This window comes from Acinonyx jubatus, chromosome D3 (assembly GCF_027475565.1).
Source record: "Acinonyx jubatus isolate Ajub_Pintada_27869175 chromosome D3, VMU_Ajub_asm_v1.0, whole genome shotgun sequence".
NCBI lineage: Eukaryota > Metazoa > Chordata > Mammalia > Carnivora > Felidae > Acinonyx > Acinonyx jubatus.
In genome coordinates, this window is record NC_069392.1 from 68791857 (window position 1) to 68815884 (window position 24028).

The 24028-nt window shown below is 41.0% G+C and overlaps 1 protein-coding gene across 1 annotated transcript; it reads right to left on the reverse strand.

Annotated features, from left to right (window-relative positions):
• Positions 1 to 202: 202 nt before the first annotated feature.
• Positions 203 to 21453, reverse strand: MEX3C (mex-3 RNA binding family member C). The gene is made up of 2 exons (XM_053205683.1): positions 20394 to 21453; positions 203 to 3237 (listed from the first exon to the last, which is right to left on the reverse strand). Exons 1-2 carry the CDS (start codon positions 21145 to 21147, stop codon positions 2012 to 2014), a joined length of 1980 nt encoding a protein of 659 aa, XP_053061658.1. The 5' UTR covers positions 21148 to 21453; the 3' UTR covers positions 203 to 2011.
• Positions 21454 to 24028: the final 2575 nt, after the last annotated feature.

Below are 24028 nucleotides of genomic sequence, written 5' to 3' on the forward strand. Positions count from 1 at the left end.
TTTAAGGGAAAAGCTAAATTTGGGTAGGAGCCCAAGTGACACATTTAACACTAAGAACACACTAACAAAAACCACTGCAAGAAGGAACACAGGTAGCTGGCGTGTGAGAGGGGCAGTTCTGTAACAGACATGTTCAGTTTTGGTAAATGGCTATCCTCCAGTCTAAACTAATGATGGCATGAAAAACACCAGGGAGAATACATTCAAGTTAATGGAAACAAGTCTTTATTAAGTAACTTTTAATATCAGAAAAATAAAACTCTTATAATTCTCTTTACAGCAAATATATAATATCAGTGCTTTGGCCATCTTAAGTTAAAGGCCCTTTATCATAAAATATATGGTTTTAAACTTTACTCAAATTGAATTTATAATCCCTATGACTTCCCTACATATACATAACAAAAGAGTGTAGTAAAATTAGCAAATACTAAACTATATTGATAATTTATCATTCTTAGTTTGTGGTTTTTAGAAACAGTACACGCACCTAATATATGTCGATTCCTTGGCTTATTAGTTGCAGTGTACGATGCAACAAAATACAAAATACATGCTTGGTGAACATTCGTTCGTATCTACAAGACGGCAGCTAAAGATTAGGTTTCAATACTGACATTTAACTATCCTACAAGCAGTTAGCATTACATCATAATATGCCATCAAGGCAATTTTTATACTGAAAAAATCAAAATAAAAACCGTTATTTGTAAACTTTTATACGAAATGTAACTCTTCAAGTGGAAATAAAAAATAAAATTTGTCTATTTACTATTCAATACACATAGGATTTTCAATTTTTGTTATATTGAGAAAAAAAGCTCTTTTGTGTTGGGAAAATAATGCTTCAAAAAATAATTAGTAGAAAAACCCACCAGTATATTGTTTTTGTCCTTTCAATGCCAGCACAGATTTGGGAACATACTGAGGATGAAGTTACAGACATCCACAGGTGAAATGTAAAAGTGTATCTTAAAGAAATCTTTCCTCGTGATTGGAAATAGTTTTGAAATGAAGTAAACTGATTGAAGGTCATCACAGCTGCTTTTGTAAATTATGCTAAGGGCATTATTATCCCTCTCTCCCTCCCCTCCCCTAAATTACTAAAAAATAAAAATATATTTATAATGTGCAAGACAAATATGGATTGAACATAAAATGTTTCACATTTTGATCTATAGTCTAAAAATTAATCAACAGCTTGATCAGACTAATGAATGGAATGTTCGCATCCTCAATTATTAGCCAATATAGGTGCATCCCAAAGCCCTTCCCGAAATGGGAAAACCCAGGTGGTCATTTCCACATTCACCGAGGGAGGCAATGGGTAGGAATTCACAATCGACACAACTGCATTCCTGATCCAATGATCATACCAGCCGTGAGCATTCTGGGCGAGATGAAGGTCAATGTGGCAGTTTTTGTCCCAAATTATAACCAGTGATCGAGTAAACTGCCATCAGCCCTATTATTACCAATAAGTAATCACAATGCATTAAAAAGTTACTTGCAATCCTGCAGAATTAGGCATAAGTTGTTGTAAAATAAAAAACGAACCTGTTTTGTCAAAACTGGCAGTGTAAAGAAGGCAGCACTGGAAGTGTCTGAATCATCTGTAATGCCAAGTACCCTCCATAAACTCTTAATGTGGTTAGGCTTTGGGACCCACTGTTTTGAAATCTAGACGTATATACTTTTCTCATAGGCCACACAACCTATGATTATCTTCACTCAGCCAAGCTGAACTTCAGTTTTAGCAATTCTTATACAAGCTATGTCTCTGGGTCTACAGGATAGTATTAATAATTCAAACCAAACTAATAGACAAGAGACCACTTAGGTTTAGTGTTACCATAGCAGCCTTTTATAAGTTTACTAACAACTTTAGCCTAATCCCAATAAAGCCTGATAACAGTCATAAGAATTCATTAGGAAGTTTACTGGGGGTACCATTATACCCATGCCTTTACGAGTCCATATAGAGATATAGTATTTATGTATATATATATAGTTAAGAGTGAATCTGGATTGCCTGAGTAACAGCTGTCTGGCAAACTGGACATGATGGCGTTCTCTTTTCACAGATCTTGTTGGCACATTCCATGCAGAAGAGGTTGTGGCCACATGGAACTAGGGCAGCAATAACTTCATTCTCAAAGCAAATCACACAATCGTGCTTTCGTCTCGATTCTGGAGGTGAGCTAGAGGTGGAACCACCATTGGAAGAAGAGTAACTATTGGTACCATTAGAAAAAGCAGGGATGTATATTGGAAGGCCGACATGGTTGCCTGTACTAGGTGGGTCGCTCCTAACCCTCCGAGCAAGTGGGTGTTCAATGCTCTCGGGAAACGTAGGAGACAGACGAGGAGTAGATGGCTGACTTCCTCTACGCTGAGTCTTCATGTTACCAGAAGGATCACTCCCAAAGCCAGAGAGTGGGTTAACTGGTTCAAAGGGGGTCCAGATAGTTTGAGCAGATGTTGGTAAAGAGTCAAAGGCAGGAGAATCAACCGCAAGATCTTCTGAGCCTACAGATGGTAGTGTATCTCCAAACCAAAAGTTCCCTGTGCTAAATGGGCTCGTTGGACTAAAGTCAGCCAGCCTATTGCTTCCAAAGTAGGAATCTGTGGAGCCGCTTCCCAGAGAACTGGAACTATCGTTTCGGTAATTGGAGATCATTCTTGCGCGGCTAGGAGGAACCGGATTGGAGGAGAGCCACGCGGAGCCAAGAGTGCCACCTTCAAAGCTTACGTCGGTACCGTTGTAATGGAAATCATTCTCTTCGTTGAGCTCAATATAGTTTCCTGTACGCATGGCAATATGCATTTCTATTTCTTCTCGTGCTCGGTCGACATTTTCGGGCATCCCTGTCACTTCAAAGACAGGCTCCTTATCTCTGCTTGGAGTTACTATGTACGTGTGGGTCTGCTGCTGAATTCTTTTAATAGTTGCTCCTTTCGGTCCAACTACCAATCCCACGACACGATAGGGGACCCTCACTTGAACCGTGGTTTGACCGGGCAGATTTGGACTACACGACAATCCTCCCAGGGCAGGGCCATTTTTGTTTCGAGATGCACGAATCATGGAGAAGTGCTCTGCAGCTGAGAGAATCTCTCTTTTGGCCATGGCAACATCTTCTTTCCGTCCAGTGACAACAAAAATGGGCTCCTCACCACGAACAGGTGTCTTGATATATGTGTTTGTCTTGGCTCTCAGTGCTTTAATTTTACAACCTGTTAGAAAGAACATATTTCATAAGAATCAACATTTATGTCAATGATATTGATAAAGACAAATCACAGAAAGCTCCGTGCAAGCCAAATGTCTGCTTCTGGACAGCTGCATTTTTGTTGTTGTTGTTGCTGTTGTTGTTTTAATTTTAGTTTTTCTTCATCATAAAAACTTATCACTAGATGAGAAAGCTTTCCTAACTCCACAAATGCTCCCTGGTCCTCCGGTATACTTGTGTCCTGGTCTTTCACTTAGGAAGAGGCGGTGCCTCTACCAGGAGATCTTAGAAGTCATGCTAATTGTTTCCTTTCTCTTGTTATCAGTCACTGCAAATGATGCACGAAATCCTCTGTACGGGCAAGCTAGACCACAAGCAGGTCTGACTTTCAGAACGGTAATACTTAGCTCGCTTGCAGGATGTTGGTGGCAAAGAAAAAACCACTAATGCATATGTAAGACACTGACCATCTACTGTCTCATTCAATCTATACAAGAACCCTAAGAACTTGATTATTACACTTTTATTGATAAGGAAAACGAAGCTCAGGAAAACGGTTAAACCCAGTCTAACTTAAAATCTATGGTCTTTTTGTCTGTCGAGAATCTCAAATTTCATACAACTATACTATAAAACAGAAGTTCTTTAACAGCTTTCCACTTAATTGTCATCTTTTAACATTACTCTTTCCTCTGTAAACTCACCTGATGAGCAAAATGCTCATGGCCCAAAGGCTGTCTCACATCTGCTGCCATCAGTTGAATGTGAGGCTTACTAAGTAAGGTATCCCCATAACTGCTTATTCTAGTTGTACGCAAGCACTAACTCAATTAACTATGACACAAACCAGTGAAACATGAATGCAAAAAGACACTGTACTTGTATGAAAATTAAGATGATTATTTTTGAAAGTCTCAATAAATATATGTAGCTTAAAGAAGAGAAGGGTGAATTATGCATGAGTGAGATGACTGTAAAGGCCTGGGGTAAAAAACTAACACAGAATGATGCTGCACTCACTGTAAAGTTCTTGCTAAATTCAAAAGAAACATATTGGAAATTGTATGGAATATGGGCACTGGATGGATTTTATTAAAAGACTACTCAGATTGGCAGACCCACTCTCAAATGAAAGGTTTTGGCCCCAAATCCTAAATGCATTTAAATTAAAATAAAATATTGGAGATGCACATACATAACAATCCATTAATTTTTTAATTGACTTTTTAGAGCAATCACCTATTACCAGAACCAACTACATGAGATTAGAGGGCTTCAAAGTGTAACTTAAAGTGTTAAATGGACAACTGAGCCATGGGGTTATAGTTTTCAAAGATCTTACCATGAAGCTTGCTAGAATACATCTGTTCTCATGAATATATTATGTTATCTAGGTTCCTCAAAATGAAGAGGACAGGTTTTTTTTGTTTGTTTTTTTTTAGAGAGAGAGAGAGAGTGCAAATAGGGGAGAGAGGGAGAGAGAAAGAGGAAAAGAGAATCCCAAGCAGGCTCCATGCTCTACACAGACCCTGACGCGGGCGGGGCTTGACCCTTGGGATCATGACCTGAAACAAAATGAAGAGTCACTGGCTGAGAAACCCAGGTACCCTGAGGCCAGGTGCTCTTAAAGACACATGTCACACTTTGGGGGTGGTCTTTTTCTTAAATCTTTCCTCCCTTTTTTGCCCCCAATGAATTCATAACACATACAAACTGAGTCTTTACATATATCATTTCTAATCTGCTAACTGTAAAAGCTCCTCCTCCCCCAAGTCTCCCTGCCTCCAGTCCCACCTCACTCCAACCCATTGGCCGTATTCATTTTAATCAAATGATGGTTTCTAAATAAAGCACAGATCACATGATCACTTCTTTGCATAAAGTGCTTTAATGGCTCCCTTTTACCACAAGGATAAAGTCCAAGCAATTTGGCACACAAGGCTCCTCTTTACCTGGGAACCAATTACCTCTCTCTAGATCTATCTCTTTACCACTTGCTTTTTCTCCTTCCTCACTTGTGTAACTCTGCAGTGTGCTCTTACCGTATTAAACTCCTTACCCATGCTCCCTTGCTTCTGTGACTAGAATGTTCCTTTGTCCTTGCCTCTTTACTCCCACCTCTGCTTGCTTTTTAATTCCTGCTGGCCTTCATATTTTAGTTTAGATGCCTCATCCTCTACAAAGGTTCCTATCCCTCAGGACTGCTTTGTGTACCCTTCTAAGCATAAGCATTCCCAAACCACTGGATGGTTGACTAGAAGTATATACCTTTAGGGCGCCCATACAGCACATGTTGAAACAAAGATTGGTTTCCTTTATAAACACTGGGCCTTTCTTATACATATTGCTTTGAATGTAAGGTTGTTTTTTGCTGAGCTTTTCAAGACTTTCATCTTCTAGCCCCACATTGCTAACGCAACTTTGTTGAAGGGAACTGATTATGCTAACTTCAATTGTAACATATGCAACACAACTTTCTTCAACCTACCATTGGATTTTTGGAACTTAACCCACACCTATTCCCCCTTTCAACAAACTGTAAAACTTACAAAGAAATGGCTTGTTTTCTCACTGCTGGATCCTAGGTGCCTATCATAAAAACACTTTGAGAGTCAAGATTACTCTAATTCAGAGATACTCATTTGAGACGATTTGGCAGGGAGGGGCTAAAAGCAAAACTGCAAGGAAAGCATTTAGTGCAGTAACTGGATAAGGTAAGAAGGGTCAAGGGGAGGAGGTGGCTTGGGGGCAATCAAGAAATTACTTCAATGAGTTGAATTTATGCTACTGTAAAACTCAAAAGTTTTAACTACAAAGACTGCTGCTGTAGGGGTGCCTAGGTGGCTTGGTTGGTTAAGCGTTGAACTCTTGATTTTGGCTCAGGTCATGATCTCACGGTTGTGGGATGAAGTCCCGCATTGGGCTCTGTGCTGGGCACGGAGCCTGCTTGGGATTCTCTCTCTCCCTCTGCCCCTCTCCCTTGCTTGTACATGCTCTCTCTCTCTCAAATGAATGGATGAATGAATAAATAGTGCTGCTGTAAATTTACATTTATAAAGAACTACAAGAAGATTGTGTTGATAGTGAGAACTACAAGAAGATTGAGTTGATAGTGTTACTTTTGACTATAAGGCAATGCTACTGCTTTTGCTCCACAATAGAGAGTGAATTAGAAGACACGAGCAATAAAACTTCCATATCTATTTTTTTATATAGACTGAATCTTCAGAAGACTCCCTCTTTCAGCACAAAAGATGTTGCTTAGGGCTGTGAACCGAGAGCACTTTCCATTGGCCAATATGTGACTGATGGAGAGCTATCTAAGAATTCTAAAAGGCTGTGATGTGAACAAATAACTAACTGTTCACATTATACATCCAGGGGAGTTATTGTTATTATTCAGATACTCTGGGCTACAATTTAACAAGAAGGCAGTCTGCTGGAATCACATTTCTAACAAAGAGGGTCCTGTTCATCCTGCAGAAAAACACTGGGAATTTCTATTAAGGACAAAGAGAGAAATAACCAAAGAGTTTGAGGTTAGTTCCTCTCAATCCTTACTAATACTGACCACTAGAAAATTGAATTAAGTAAACTTCTCCAAATAAATACTTTTAAGACTAGAAGCAACCATCAGTCACATGATACAACACTTTTTAATACCTAGTAGGAAGAAAATATGCCTAAAGGTACCCAGAATGCTATCTGGCCTAAGGCCGGTACTAACAAAGAGGTGTTTAATAACTGGCTCTGGAGGACTGAAGACAAATATTTTGAGTAGGGACCACTTCTGAGATAGGGGAGTCAGATAGGCCTATCCTGCCCCAAAGGACTGTGTACTTATTTAGGTCTTCCAGGTCAGAGGAGGTAATGGGAAGGTAGCAAAGCCCAGCTCCTCTAAGCCACTGCCAACAAAAATAAAAGAATGTATTTCTTCTCTCTCCTAAATTTTCTAAGACAGTTTTAACACAATAGCCTCAATTTGGATTAGGACTACGGGAAACCTCATCAATCATAATGTTGTTTCTATAGGAACATATACACTGAGGTTCAAACAACCAACACATGATTTCTAGGAATGAATATATATACATGTGTGTGTGTGTGTATATATATATATATATATATATATATATATACACACACACACACATGTATATATATGACAAAGTTGGGGACAATCTGACTAGGGAGACTTCTAAATAGGCAACACAAACTAAAGAAAAAACAAACTTGTTTTATTATTTTATAGGTGAAGGAGGTCAAAGGTTTTTAGAGTATTTTAGATTAAGTTTCTATTTGCAAAGTCTAAGATATTTAAAAAATCATTGAAGAATTTATAATCTCGGAGTGGCATAAAATTCAGAGGCCATAAAAGTACAGATAAATTAGATTACACTTAAAAAATCTGCTGCATGGCAAAAGTCACCAAAAATAATTTAAAGAAATAATTATTTACAACTTATACTACAAATGGCTAATTTCTCTCTCTTACATACATACATACATATACCTGCCCTACGTATCAGAACACCAAAACCTAATTTAAAAAAAATAAAAGAAACTGTTCACAGAAAAGGAAATCTACAAATGGCTACGCAACATGAAAATTCCCATTTCCATGTGAACTGAAGGGTCTTTTTCCACCTATAAGAATATCAAATATCAAAACAAGTATCAAAAACAGTGCTACTAAGAACAGGGAAAAGGACCTTTATATTTAGTTGCTGGGAGTATGAACTGCCCAAGGGCAGTTTGTATTATTTATCAAAATTACAACTGCATGGATCCTTCTGCTCCTACAGTCCCACTCATAGAACTGATCCTGCAGAAATACTTGCACAGGTATAAAATGACCTTTGTATTATATTACTTAATTATATTAGCATGAGGCCAGTACAGCTATATAATGGAATACAATGCAATCATAAAACTGGTTCACTTAGGGGGACAGGGTAGAAGGGAGCCTTAATTTTCCTCCACACTCTTTATTATTTTAATAATTTTGAACCGTACAAATGCATTAGTTTTTTCCAAGAAGTATGAGTAAGCCAGAAAAGTTTTTTAAAATATAAAGAAATGACACATTTTACTGGACTTAGCATATATATTCATTAGACTTTTGGCTAGTACTGACATTATTTTAAATTGTATGAACTGCAGGGTAAATGATTTCATAACCTGAAATCTGAACAAGGCTTTTTAATTCTAAGAGGTGAGGTCTAACCATGGTCTTCTTACAGCTACTGATAAAAAGAACAGATGTCAAGCTTTGTACCGGAATGTGTAGATGTAGAACGTGTAGATGTAGAATGTGTAGAATGTTAAGAACTAGGATAGCACAGTTTTATAGTTGTAATTCTGTTTTGATTTGGAAGTAAATCCCCCACATGAAAAAGTCTCCAATCTAGCCCTAGTATAAGAACTCATTTCCCCTTTCTATCTATATCACTTGGCTGGGGCTGGGTTTGCCTTAAAACCCTGGAGCTGTGGCCCGATTCATGGCCTTCTTGCTCCCTGGTGAGCAGAGGTCCGGTCCCGCCTTGCTTCTGCAGAGTAAAGAGAACCTCTCCTGCCAGAGGCCTCAGCAGTTAAGAGGGACCCGTCTCTCTCTCATTGCTGGGAGAGGAATTAAAAGGAAGAAAAAGAACTGAAGCGATGGATGTTCGGGGTTTCTCAAACCTGGGGTTGCAGTATCAATTTAATAGGCGGTAATCAACATTAAAAACAACAATTAAAATTAAAAACAATAATGAAACTCAACATGTTCCAAATATTTCAGTACAACATGTGTAAGAAGGGCTGCAATGCCAAATGTTCTTTTAGTGGGGGTGGGGTGGGGGTTATCAAAGAAAAGTTTAACTGAAAGTAGTAGAGAGAGGTGATGTGCTCTGGATAGCCTGCGAACAAGCCAACAGTCCCCACTGTGAACTGCCTAGGGAGGCCTTCTGGCAGGACACTGTAGGTGGACTCTAGGAGCTGGAAGGAAAATGGAAGGCTCAATCCAGAAATCTTTCTCTGTTCTTTAATTTTGCTTACTATCTGCCATAGATTTCTAATGCTACCAAAGTTACCACACACAGTGAAAGGTGGACACATCTTCAATGACAGCAAGGGGTTTAAATTCCATCTTGTAGGGGCAAAGAATCTTTTTTTTTTTTTTAATGTTTAGTTATTATGAGAGAGGAGGAGTAGGAGGGAGGAAGGGAGGGAGGGAGGGAGGGAGGGAGGGAGAGAGAGAGAGAGAGAGCATAAACATGCGCATGGGGGAGGGACAGAGAGAGAATCCCAAGAGGACTCCATGAGGGGCTTGATCTCAGGAACTGTGAGATCATGACCTGAGCCGAAATCAACAGAGTTGGACACTTAACCTACTGAGCCACCACATGCCCATTTTTTTTTCTTTCCTTCTTCTTCTTTTTTTTAAAGAAACAAGCCCCAAATGTTATGTGAGCTGTTGCTGATTTTTCACAGAGTATTTTGTTTTCTAGAAGTTCATTGTATTTTCCATTCACTTCATAAATTAGCTACACATACCTTAACTTAAGGTGACTTGAGAAAGCTAAACACCAAAATTGCATTATGTGTATATATCCACTTTGGGTCATCCTTGGCATGTACCTTTATTCAAAACTTCTCCCCAAGAGTGTTGTTTTAAGGGAAAAGAATCCTACTAGGATATCGGTGTAGTACACACACACACACACACACACACACACACACACACTTTAAATAAGTCGTGGTGGTGGTAGGGCGCCTGCATGGCTCAGTTGGGTGGCTCTGCATTGACAGTGCTGAGCCTGCTTGGGATTCTCATTCTCTCTCTCTCTGCCCCTCCCTTGCTTGCAGGCTCTCACTCTCTCTCAGAACAAATAAACATTTATAAAGAGATAGACAGACAGACACACAGACACACAGATAAGGAGGGGGAATGAAACTCTGTGAGTAGCTCTTTTACCTTTGAGAAAATTAGAACTCCTTGGCCTGACATTAAAACCACCCGCTGCCCCCCTCCCCCACTTCTCTCCCATCGAGTAGCCATAACCCAGCTTCTTCTAGACTTTATCATCTCCTAAACATGCCCTGTTCCTCCTGTTCCTCTTCTGTCTCTGCTCAGATACTTCCCTAAATAATGTGGAAAACCCATAGTACTTCTGCTCCACACCTTATAGCTTCTGAGTAACAACCATGGCCGTTTGGAAGATGAGGCTGTACATGTGAAGGCTGGCTCTATGAACTCAAAATAGTACAAGGTGCTATTAGTAAAGGTGCAGACTCATTATTACTGCTACCACATATGAATCTTCCAAGGCATAGTTTAAAGGAAACAATGTAAGAAGCAAAATACTGATCATCTGAAGGCCTGGGTCTTAAGTCTATCACCAGTTTCTCCCCCCCCCCCCCCACCCCGTTTCTACTCCTGGTTTCAATGTCAGGTCATTCAACCTCTAGGTCCTTTCTGATGCTTACATTTTTGACCAAGTCCCTCTTCTCCTAGGAAAAAGTCACTGTTTCTTTTTTAAAGTCGTAAAAGAACTTGGGACAATCAGATACTACCTTATTTCATACACATATATCTTTTCTTCCTTTCCTCAAGGAAAAGTAGGTTGAGTAATAATGGTTGGGAACATTGACTTCGGATGATCACTAACCAGCTTTGTGAACTTTAGCAGGTCAGTAAACCTTTATCTTTCCTTCATGGGTGAGGAACTACGATTAAAGATACTTTTCCCACTTGGTTCTTACAAGGATTAAATGAAATCATGTATTAAAAATGCTTATTACAATGCCCGTTTTTCAAGTAGGTGGCTCTGTAAAGGGTAACTTTTTTTTTAAGTATTTATTTTTGAGAGAGAAAGAGCACACACATATGTGAGGGAGGGAGGGGCAGAGAGAGAAGAGGACAGAAGATCTTAAGTGGGCTCTGCTGAGAGCATTGAGCCTGATGCGGGGCTCGAACCCATGAAATGAACTGTGAGATCATGACCTGAGCTGAAGTCAGACGCCTAACCTACTGACCCCACCCTGGCTCCCCAGTAAAGGGTAACTTACAAGACTACCCAACCATGCCCAACCACTCTTCAAGTATTTCCTGAAATAATAATGATAAAATAAAAATCTGTAGCACACTTTTCAGTTTTCCAAACTTGTCTAGATTTATTCCCATTTAATCATCATACCAGTGCTTTAAGAAGGGCAGGAAAGAACCTGAACTGCTCAAGATCTCCCAGCGGGAAAGTCAGATCTCAAACCCACGTTGTCTTAACAACCCCACATGCCTCTTATGACTCCATACTACTTTTTTCTAAAAGCACCGGAGGAACATATTATTTCATGTTTCATGATATATTAGAATTAAGAGGGGATCCTATTCCTTGAGGGATAGTCCAGACACACTATTCAAAAGCTCCTTTAACTTTACAGGAACTCAATTTCGGTATTATGTTTTCAAAGATTGATGGATATCAGCTAAATCCCAATAAGAGAGTGTTTCTTATGCATACTAACTTAACCCAACAGTTACATTGTTTAGATCAGCAATGCAAACTATTCATAAATGCACAGTATCATAAATGCTTTCCTTTCTAGAGTTCAAGTGAAGTGTCCTTGTAGCTCTTCTAGTCAAAATCCTCAAATTTTTTGTGAATACAGTCTCACTGTAGATATCATTCTGTCAGCACTTCAAACAGCTTCATTATTGTGATTTTAGTTTTGTTATTATTGACTTTTAATGCCTTAAATCAAGAAGGCTGCTACTGGCCATAAAACAAAGCTCCAAATTAAGTTCAGGTTGACTGGCTCCTTACATAAAGGGTTGGGGATAAAAGCAAGAGGGAAGAAAACCCCAATTACCACAATATGGAAATTAAAACAGGAATAGTAAAATGGCAAGTCTAATCCAACAATCCAGTTAAATACAATAAACATCACAAGCATCTACCTTGCTTTGGGTACTTTATCAAGGATGCAAAGATGACCAAGATTCAGTGCTGCCCTCACTGACTTGTATCAGTTTCAAGCACCAGAATGATCTGATGTCTACACATGTTCATGTACAGATATCAGTCTCTCTTCTTATATTGTAGACAGTATTCAAACCTTCTGTATCTTTGCTGATCTTTTTGTCTGCTTGTTCTACCACTTACTGAGATAGCAGTGTTTAAGTCTCCAATTCCATGAGATTGAGACCCTGGGTAAGTTACTTATATCCCCATAGATCTGTTTCCTTATCTGTATGGTGGAAATAAGAATGGATCAAATGAGACGATACACTGTCTCACACACTTGAAGGTTTATAATTAAAAAAAAAAAAAAAAAAGTTGTTTGACTTTGAATCAATTTTCTATAGGAAGTTGAAAACACTTAAAGGATTTATCTCCTGAAGATAAAACTTAACATTTTGATTATATAAAGCATGCTGAAATATTATCAACTTTACTGAACTTGGAGGGGATATGTTGAAGTCAATCTAACTGGGAATCTGAAATCTGGTATACTTTTGCATGATTGTAGGGACTCTTTTTGGACAAAAATCAGAATGTGAGAGCACTAAGAAATAATCTAATTCAACCTCATTTTATACATGAAGAAAACCGAAGCCTAGAATTGCCCAAAATTATGAACTAATAACTCCTAAAATACACCATTCTCTCAACCTAACTTATTTTTCTAGTAGATTCTTAAGGAGTTAAACAAAATCTAAAATTCCCCTTCTTTTTTCACTTAGACAAGAGAACTGAAATACTTAATAAAAAAAAAAAAAAAAGGCTCATATTTAGCCTTTCACCAAAGCTGAAACACCTAGATAAGGGTGTAAATTAGAGAAGAAAGCTAGAACAATTCTCCTAACTGGGGATTTTAAAATTAGGATCATGCGCTTTAGAGGATGTTAATAGAAACCTTAGAATTACTTCTATTTGGGTACCATATAATAATCAGATTCATTTGTAAACTTAAAAAAATATATATACTGTGGACCATTTAGTTAGTGGTATACCCTGGGAAAAACTTACTAAAGTGACAATTTTCAGTTTCAACGTAGTATGTGCTCAGAGTACAAATCTAGCAGAAGATTTATAAACTTTACCCTGCCTCATATATAATTTATTATGTCTGTACTTTCAATTGTGCTATGAATCTGTACTAATGACATCTTCTCAAACTTGATCCCAACAACAAGTGGGGGATGGAAGGGGCCAGGAAGAACAAGTCATTGGAACAGGTTTTTTTCCCCACAAGAAATGCTCAGTAAGGTTAAGTGATTTGTCCAAGGTCACAGGCAACAAATGGTGAAACCAAGTCTTTAACAAGTTTTTTTCTAAACTCCCAAGTTCCAATGTCCTTTCCTACAGTACATTAAAATGGTACTGATGGCAAGGGAGAAGGTATGTCAAAGGGAAGATGAGTGGTAAGGAAAAAGGGACAGTAATAAAAAGGTCAGCCTGAAATGTAAATACTGTTAATAATAGCAACCCTTCTGGAACTATTCCCTCCCTACACTCCTCCAATGGTGTCCAAAAGATCAACTACTTCACGCTAATCTTGAACTACACCTGCAGTTTTCATTAAAGGACTGTCTTTATAATTTCAAGGCCAATCTTATTATTCCATGGTACTTTATTTGTAGTCAAATCAGGATTCTCTGCATATAATGAATTGTAATTTTTGCTTACTGGACAAAGGCAACAAACCATGCCCACATGAATTGTTCTTAAATCCCAAACACTGGCATGGAAGAGGTTCTAATGTTATGCAGTGCTCAATCATAGAATAAAGACTCGAACTGTCCAAATGGCACTAGGCTGTGCATATATTCAATGTAGTATAGTTGGACTTGGTAATACTAATACTAGAAAATTATTTTAAAAGCTTAAATATCATATTTAATCTTTAAAAATGTCCATATGGTAGCTAATGGTGGCATGGGGAAAAAAGTTAAAAGTAAACTCAGAAATTATGGTCTAAAAGCCATCTGGGAGGTATTAAGATATAGTTTAATAATAATAATAATAATAATAATAATAAAAAAACTATCACTTTGGAATTACCTGAAGATCAATGGGGTTTTAAAATAGATCTTCCATAATCTACCTGGAGTTTCCTAAAGGAGGTTTTAAACTGCAAATACACTTACCTATTTAGTCTCTTATGAACATTGTTACTTATTTTTTTCATTTGGAGTTCAACTTCAAAAATTCTACATGGCCTAAATTACATTAAAAATTCTGTAACAATCCCTTTGATCATAAAATAATACTGTGGTAGTCACTATAGCTGTTCAGTAATATTCTGGCTCTCTTCTGTGGGCACATGGTTGTAATGGACCTTCTTACCTACTTGAAGTTAGGTGTGGCCCCATGACTTATTCTGATTAACAAAACAGGAGATGTAATTATTACTTCCGGGTCTAACATTTAAAGACCAGCATGTCCTATGCTACTGTCTCTTATTCCGTTGGCACATGGGAAGACCAGCTAACACTTGAGATGGTGGCCACTGCACTGGCCCGTGTCCCTGAATAACTGAAATGAGCAGAGCCCCTGCGGATAAGAAATTACCCTTTATTGTTTTAATACTGAGATGCTGGGGTTCGTTGTCATCACAACATAATTCAAATCTATCCAGACAGAAGTGCCGTGTAGCCAGAAGGCATTCAGACATCAGATGGTTCTAGTTGTTACACGTTAGAAGAATATAATGTGTGAAACTGCTAAAGCCAAGAAAGGTAAATGAGATTAAAAAGTGGTTCGACTTAATTTCAGATTTAACTCAACAAAAACAGTATGTACTTATCGCTTAAAGTTTCATGTGTTTCCATTTATTTGTATCATTCAGTTTCTAGAGGTATTATCGATAAGGTTACATCCGGCTGAAGAGGTATCTGAAGCCTAGGGAGCTTAAGTGACTTGTCCAAGATCACAAAGTGAGTTACTGGCACAGAGTAATCAAATTTAGAAATTTTAATTTCTGATTGTAGACTCTTTCCAATATACCACAGCTGAGCAGAGACTGTTGAGGGAATTTGGGTAGTTTTTTATATTAAAACATATATTCTGAACATTTTTGTATTCGGTTTAAGGCAAAAGTATCAAATCTTTCAATCTGTACAAATATCAAATTCATTCAAAACCAAATCCACAAAATATTAAGCACTATCTTATAACTAAATACTATCTTTCCTTGAAAACTTAAGATATAAGAAGAGCTACATAGAATTCCAACCCATAAACTTTGTTGAAAATTTTCCTAAATAGGAATCTCTAACAGAGTAACAGTTCCCGTATACTTGACTCCCTGGATCATTTTTAGATTGTTGGTAACCAGGGGGTAGAAAATACACCCTTGTATTACCACCTTATTTTCCATTTCCTCCTAGTGAATCCAAATAGTTCATTAGCTGAATGAGCCAGGAAGAAAAGGCAGTAGATTCCCCACCCATTTGCAAAACAATAATTGAACCTTTCCCAATGGTCCCAGAGCTAACAAACTATTATCAACTAAATTTAAATTTTAAAGCCTAGAAGTTACAATATAAGCTTTGTAAAGCTAGTAGGTATATAACACAAATTAACTTTCTGAACTATAAATAATAGTGAATTTTTAGTTAGGCATATGAGAAGGAGAATATTAGAATGATAACTGTGCCTTCTGGGTAGCAGAGACATCAAAATTTCATTAAGTAAATTAATTTGGAGAGTGAGGATATTTGAAGTTATCTATACTAGAAACACAGTATCCCAAAGATTAGGGAAGAAATTAACTCAAATATCATTAACCTTCCTGTGCAGGATGCTTGAATACAGAGGCAGCAACTTAATCTTTGATGTCAAACAAACTGGTCCAAATCCAAGTTCCACTTTTTTTTCTTGGAGCAAGTTATCTCTTGGAGCTTCAGTTTCTACACCCATAAAATGGGGATAATGGCCTAGAAGGATTATGGTACCTGGCAAAGAGAAGGCCAATAATCCCCCCTACTCCTTAAAAGAAAAAGATAATGTACTTTAGCGTTGTTCTGAAACAGTTTCTCCTCAAGAAATGTGTATTTCTTCTTGAATAGGGAATTTATGTATGGCATGACCTAAGTTTCTCTTTTTCTTTTGAACAAACATACACAAATAAGCATATACCTTATTTCAATTATGTTAAAACCTAAGAGTGGTTCTACCCTAATGAAATGGGGAAAATTGTCATAAGGATGTGTTTATGAGATATTGAAACAATGTAACATATTCATTATTTTAAAAGTGACCACACAAATAACCACTGGGAAATCAGTGGAGACAGAGTAGCTCAATAAAGAAGAAAACAATGTCCGAAGGGGTCTAGCTCAGTGACAGCCAAAGGTAGAGAGCCCACTAGAGTGTAGACACAAAAAAAATAGAACTCCAATTTCCACTGTTACCTCATTCTTTAAATTTTTTACATGTTTTTATAGTATATATCAGATACATATCATTCATACATAAATATACAAACTTTGGAAGTACAAGATTAATTTTTTTGACAGGATGTACAATCAAAAAAAGCTGGAGACAACTCTTCCAGGCTATGAGGCAAGAGAACAACATACATATAAAGTCACTATTGAAAATAGATGAAGACCCATGTTAAGCTTAAACAGTAACATACACCCCCTATGTTACAAATTTATAAGACAACTGAATATATGACATTCAATATTTACTTATAATGTAGTTAAGAATGGGTATAGAGTTTATTTTAACTCACTTTTTAACCTAACTGGACATCAATGGCTGTACATTAAACCTCATATTAACCACTGCGAATGTGTCTTGTGGGTACTATGTTCAACAAAAGTTTAAGATTTAAGTCTGTTGTCAGGTTTTTTTTTTTTTTAAGTTTACTTCATTTATTTTTGAGACACAAACACACAGACACGCGCGTGCGCGCGCACACACACACACACACACACACACACACACATGAACGGGGGAAGGGGCAGAAAGAAACGGAGAGAGAGAAGGCCAAGCAGGCTCTGCACTGTCAGCATGGAGCCTGATGTGGGGCTTGATCCCACAAACTGTGTGAGATCATGACCTGAGCCTAAATCAAGAGTCAGACACTTAACTGACTGAGCCACCCAGGCTCCCCAAGTCTATTGTCAGGTTTAATCTCTAGCCCATATTCTAAAACTTCAGTGCTTATCAAAAAGCCCCTTTATTTAGCTCATGGCTTTATTTTACAGTATTGTTGGTTTCAATATGAGATGCAAATCTTAAAAAAATGGGGCCAATTTAACATTTGCAAATATGGGAGTGCAAATATGAGGTCAACACTGACAACTTTCATCACTATCAAAAGCAGTGGGTTGTTTTTTTTTTTTTTTAAAGATACTGGAACCAGAGGCCATCTACATGAGTTCTAGTCTATATGACTCAGAATTCCATTTGTCCTACCCTTTGCTTCAGAGCTGAAGTCAGAAATGTCTCCATCTGTGTCATATTTATTTCCAAAACCAATTAAGAGATGACAAACAGAAAATTACGACTTTAGGTAATGAATAAAATGGCAGGAATGGATAATCCTTAAGAATGAAAGTTTAGTTCATCCAAAGCAGACGAGTAAATTAAGTGATTTGCCCCATTTATTCGTTTGGAGAAAAGAGAAATTACCACCCTATAGAAGGATGCAAACATTAGAAGTTGCCTTGTTCCTGGTGGGAGTGGGAACACACTTTACAGGTTTTGTTATGGTGCTGGCTGCCAGGTGGAGGTGGGGAAGGGGTCAATGATCCACTAGGTGCGTGGTTCAGAACAGGAAAAGGGGGACAAGACTTTCTGCTCTTAAGATAAGATAGCGGATGATGACATCCTTTTAACAGGACTGTCAGCTCTGGGAAATATTAAGTGCAAGAGAATAGGCAGCAATTTGTCTCCATGTCCTAAGACATAAATAGAACCATATTTCCTTATTAACCAATGAGCACAGCCCAGAAAAACTAAAGATTTTATCTCATTTGCTGTAATTCAGGAGATGGTACAAAATAAAAACTCAGAATGAATTCAGTTTACTTTTAAATAATGGATTTGTATAAAGACAACAGTCTGTGCAATTAGGGATCATTTTTTCGTGCTTTAAATATAGAAAAGGACAAAAGTTTGTATTTAAATATACAAAAGATATCATTATCTTGTCCTTAGTCAAACTGGCAAATAATGTAAATGTTCTTTTCTTTTGTTATCCTAAACTGTAAGCACACTGAAGCAACTTGTGCTCAGGCAGTGCAATCCTAGTATAGCATTTAGTTTTTCGTACTTTGGCCTGAATAGACACCTTCCCAGCCTCTTTTCGCCACACTCCTTTTAAGACCCCAAGTATCAAAAACAAAAACAAAAACAAAACCCCCAAAACTTTCTAATCATACTTAGAGATTATTCCTCCACACCTTTCCTCACATTGTTCCTCAGTCCTTCTCCTTCTTCATCTCCATTTAAGTCCCATCCATTCTCCAAGTCCCTACAGGGTTGATGTTCTCACAAGCCATGTCTGTTTGTCACACACTCACTACAGTGAGTGCCATTAAACGACATGTTAGTGCCATTCCACTGTTTATTAGACTCCTAGGTTAAGGGCAGCAAGTTTGTCTGAATCAACCTCACATTCCCAACTGCCATAAACCCTCACCTGGCAAAACAGAAGCTTGAACATAGCAATTCCTTGATGTACTTAATTGAATGGCCAACTCATTTTGGATTTATAAATTGAGATGTTACAGTTTTATTCTATGTAAGGTGAAACAGCGCTCTCCTAGATTAGTATCTTAAGTATGGCAAAACAAAGAACAAAAAAGCCCCCCAAGCCCATCCAAACAAGACAAAACAAAACAAAAACAAGGCATCTGAATCTTATTTACCAAACTATAGGAATAAATTCTCAATTGAATGGTACCAGCTTCGAACAGTGCCTTTAAAGTACTAGTCATCAGGCAGTCTGAAATAAGCTATCTCCTTTATCCAGATTTCAGACGGGTTTTTCTTATTAAAATCCGAGAGGTAAGAAATGAGCCAACTCTGACATTTGAAACCACCATTTCCACAGACCTCTTATTTATGTGTACTTTAGACCACTTGGGAAAGATGAGATCATTTAAGCAGCAGCGCCATTATTTCTCTTTATTTGACCCCAACAATGCTCTCAACCTAACAGTAAAGAGACATGCATCAACCAGGCTAAACTATATTGAAACAAGGCAGCTGGGGTAGTATTTACTCCTTTAGTATTGGGGGGGAGGGGCTGGGGGGAAGCTATACTAAAGAGCAGAGGACCTTCCCTAAAAATGTCGGTTACAGAGGTACTCTGGGCATCCCCTTCCCCCACCTTCACAAATCTACTCCTGGAATCTGAGACATAGGTCCTTTGTCTGAACAATGTGGGAGGAGTCTGTCTGCAGTGCTGGTGTGCTGGCAAGTGAGGAGAATTTACTGAAAACTGTATAATCGCATAGAGTTCCTTAACTCAATTACCTTACTGTCCATTTTCTCTTCATCGTGTCCACTAGAGTAGTTCTAAAAGACAGCCAATGTGGCATTTCGAGAGTTAAAATGTATCAAAGGGAATACAAAAAGATCAACAGAGTTAGGCTGCTCTTCAAAAGCTAAGTTTCTGAATAGCGGAGGGGTGGAGGGGGGTGACGGCATTACCCACCACTTGAACATCCCCTTCCCTCTCGACTGAGCTCTTGTACAAAGCCTCCATTCCTGTCAATTTCTTCGTCTGAACAAGCTGCTCCCTAAGGTGAGCTGGGTACTGTCGGCTGCGCAAACTTGCAATCTCGCAGCTTTCCGTGCACAACACCGAATCCACCACCGACCCTACCTTTTACCACCTCACTGAGGTTTCTGGTGCCACGCCAGCCTGGTGTTCCACGAATACAGCCCGAGTTAAGTGAACACCACCGGACTGGGTGCCTCGAGAAACTTAACACCTTTCACCATGCAAAACGAGCGGAATGCCGTGGGTTTTCGCAAGGTGACCCACCTTCTCATCTTATCTACCCACGGTTCCTCGCAGACCCCTTCGCGACGGATTTGGGGGACTCGCCGGGTTCAATGTTGCAGCCGGGAGCTCGCCTCTTTCGGCTCCCCCACCCACGCCCGGGGCCATGCCCAGCTGGACTCCCCTCCTCCCCGCCGCACTCACCCTGGCGACCGACAATCTCGGCGACATGCTCGGAGCTGGGCACCGGGACGCACTCGGTGGTGTTGACGCTCTTCCTCCGGAGCAGGGCCGCCTGCTCCCCGTTTAGGGCGGCCGCCGCCGCCGCCCCGCAGCCGCCGGGGCCGTAGGCGTGGGACAGCATCGCCGCCATCATGCCCTGGGCATCGTCCCCTCCGTAGAGCACCCCCGCCGCCGCGGCCGCCGCGGCCGCCTCCCGGGCATCGAAGCCGGCGGCGGGCAGCAGCACCGACCCCAGGGACCCGCCCGGGATCGGCTGGGTCTGGGAGGTGGCGGTCGCGGGCGGCGACAGCAGCAGCAGCGACTGTCGGTCCTCCTCCTCTGCCTCCTCCAGCTCCTCCTCCAGCAAGTCTCCGTCCAGCTCCGCTTCCTCCCCCTCCTCCTCCTCCTCCTCGTCCTCCTCCAGCTCCAGCTCGGCCGCCTCCGGGGCCCCGGGCCGGCCGGGCGGAGCCCGCTCCTCCGGAGACAGCCCCGCCGCCCGCCGGGCCTGGCCCTGCGCCGCCGCCGCCGCGGCCCGAAGCGCCGGGGTGCCGGGCTCCGCCGGGCTGGGGTCTTCGAGGCCTAGCGCGGCCAGGCGCTCCCTCAGCAGGAGCCCGTCCCCCTCCAGCTCCGGGCCGCCCGCGGGCGGCGGCAGCGGCGGCGGCGGCGGCGGCTGCGGCTGCGGCAGGGGGGCCGGGGCCGCCGCCAGGGCCAGGGCCGCGGAGCTGCCGCTCGGCATCGCGGCGGCGCGCTGTCAATGGCGGCGGCGGCGGCGGCAGCGGCCGGGTCAGGCGCGGCGGGCGGCGAGCCCCATGGCGGACAGGGCTCGGGCCCTGCTCAGCGCGCAAACACCTTTCCTCTGGGGAGGCGGCGGGGCTGGCGACCCGGGCCGAGGAGCGCCAGGGCCGCCCGGAGACTGGAGAGGGCGGGGTGGAGGGGCAGAGGAAGGAGGCAGAGGTAGGTAACTAGGTGGGTGGGTGGGGACGGCAGCGGGGCGGGCTGCTGGAGGTGGCAGCGGCTCCCCTCTCAGGGTTTCTTTTGTTTCATGGCCTTAACCAGCCCCCGGCGCGCGCGGCGGCGGCGACGCCCCACGCCGCTCTCCGAAAGAAGCCGGCGAGCTCTGATTGGCTGCTTTTAATCTCTGGGAGCCCGCCCTCTGCTCCCCGCAGCCTTCTAATGCCTTTCCCTAGCCCCACTCCCCCACCGTCTTCTCGGGCCCCGCCCCACTCCTCCCCAGAGCTCTCTGATTGGGTGACCGGGACAAGCCAGTCCCCGAAGCCTTTTCCTTCCGTCCTCTCCCCTCCCCCCTCCCCTCCCTCCCCTGTCTCTACTGGCTCACGAGGAGAGGGACTGTGATTATTCGCTTTACACGTCACTCATTGTGACGTACCCAGGAGGGGGCGGGGAAAAGTAGGAGGGACGAAGGCGCTGTAACAGGCTGACACTGGGGCCGTGCAGGGGTTTTCGCGCAGGCGCGTGCAGCTGCCGCGCACAGCTAGGTTTCTTCCTTTCTCCTCGTCCCACTTGCCCACAAGGGTCGGGTCTTTTAGGGCACTGTGTCAGCGGCCTTGGAGTGGGGTAGTCGTGTGCACGGTGGGCGTTGTTTCCCCGGGTTGAGAACGAGATTACCTTCTTTCAGGGTAAGGGCCTAGGGAGAGTCATCGGAGGAGGGGCCAGTGAAGTGTCCTCCTATCCAGCCGTGGGGGTGGTTTGCTGAGCCGCGTGGCTTCTGGGCCTTCCCTGAGCGACCCGGGAGCGCTCCTCCCTCCGGGCAGGGCCTTCCCACGCCTGGCTGGCCAGACTTCCAGTGCCAGGAGGCCGCTGGGTTACTGCGGGAGCCTTGATGGGCCGAACTTTCGATCTTTGGGGCTTTTCAAGGAAATTAAGTCATTGTTTCCTCCTCCTAGACGAGAGCGTCTTCCCACAGTATGGCCCGGGTGATTACGGACCGTGCTATCATTTCTAAGAGGTTTATTCTTAAATGGCTTGTTAAAAACCAAGCCTATTACTTTCCAGCATCTTAGGCCATGCCATAACCCCCACCCCTACCCCAGGTACCAGTTGGGTCTCCCCAGGTCAATCTTAACCCACGTTGCCCTAAGAGGTATAATGTGAGCAACATAGTGTAATTTTAAGGTTTCTAGTGGCCCCATTAGAAAAAATGAGAAGAAATAGTAGACTTGATTCAATGTTTAAAATGTCATTTCAACATACAATCGATATAAAATTATTAGTGAATTGTTTTATAGTTTTTTCAGTCATTGAAAATGGTGTGTATTTTACTCTTGCATACACTTAGCATATCTCAGTTCAGTTCGCTTCACATTAGTCATATTTTAAGTACTAAGTACAAGGACCTCTGTACCTCTTGATTTTTGAATTATAACTTGGGACCCTTTCTACATTGGATTTATTTATGATATCTTGCTTCAAACTCAGATCTTATGAATGAATTTTAATTGAGCACCTACTCTTCTAAGTTGTCTAGAATGTTCCAAAGCCAGTACAAGAGAAAGCTATAAACTATGTCTTGTCTTTCTCTTGTTTGATCCCTTACGGTTACCTGCACAATCCTTACTCTAATTTACCCCACCCCTCCAATCAAAGGCCTAGAGAATTTTAGCTAAGACTAAAACTTCCCTGTTACTCCAAGGTTTCCCTAGACTTCATATTCTGTATGTTGCTTCTCTAACAACTTATTTGTAGATCTAAGCTCTGGAGCAGTGTTTCACCCCTGGATGTACATCAAAGTCAAGAAGGGCTTTAAAAAAAGATAAATGCAGAGCGGGGAGAGGCAAACTCTGGGTATTTGGATTTACTAGATCTGGAGTGGACATGTTTTTAAAAAGCCACACAGGTTCTTCTGAAGCTCAGCCAGGGTTGAGAACACTAATCTAGGGTGTGGTTTTGGGTTTACAGAAGGAATTTGCTATTAACTGTACTGAAAAGTGATCTTTTTCTCCCCTACCTTCCCAATTAGGTACAATTTTCACTGATTTATTACACCTACACCCTTTGTGAGATATGCCCCAAGGACATATTATTTCACAACATCTTAATAATATACCAGTGAATAGCTCGTATAACTCAACATTTACTTAATAGAATATACAAATACTGTATATTTGCTGTCTGATATTTCAGTTTAAACAACAATCATTATTTGAAGGGTAGGTCATCTAGCAAAGCAAATCTCATCAAGGGTGAAAATCGAAATATGCAGTGGCCACTCCCAGAATACGTTGGTCATTGGCAGAAAATACGTAGAAGTACAAATGAAATTCTCGGAAGTTCCTTTCACCACCTCTTTCCATGAGTTGTCATGTAATGCTCATGCCTGGGTCCTAAGTTCTCTTCCCAAGGACCCAAAGCAAAAGCGGGAGTGATCCTCTGCCAAACAGTTTTCTTCTGAGAGGGAGAGATGTGAAGAATAGATTCATACAGGGAAGGTCCACTCCGCTAAGATTTTTTAAAATGCTAAATGGTTTAACTTAGGTGTTCATAATATAAAAATTGCTTTCTGCTTCATTCTCACGTAATAAATGAGGTTTCATTAAGTTCCCATACACAAATGTATGCATTCATGCATTAATTTATACTTGATCAATATCGTGATTTAT

What these genes read in the sequence shown, in the direction of transcription:
- MEX3C (XM_053205683.1), bottom strand. Translation starts at nt 21,147, where the DNA reads ATGCCGAGCGGCAGCTCCGCGGCCCTGGCCCTGGCGGCGGCCCCGGCC. An exon ending in CGAGATTGTCGGTCGCCAGG is followed by an intron (nt 3,238 to 20,393) that starts GTGAGTGCGGCG and finishes TCTTTCTAACAG; the next exon opens with GTTGTAAAATTAAAGCACTG.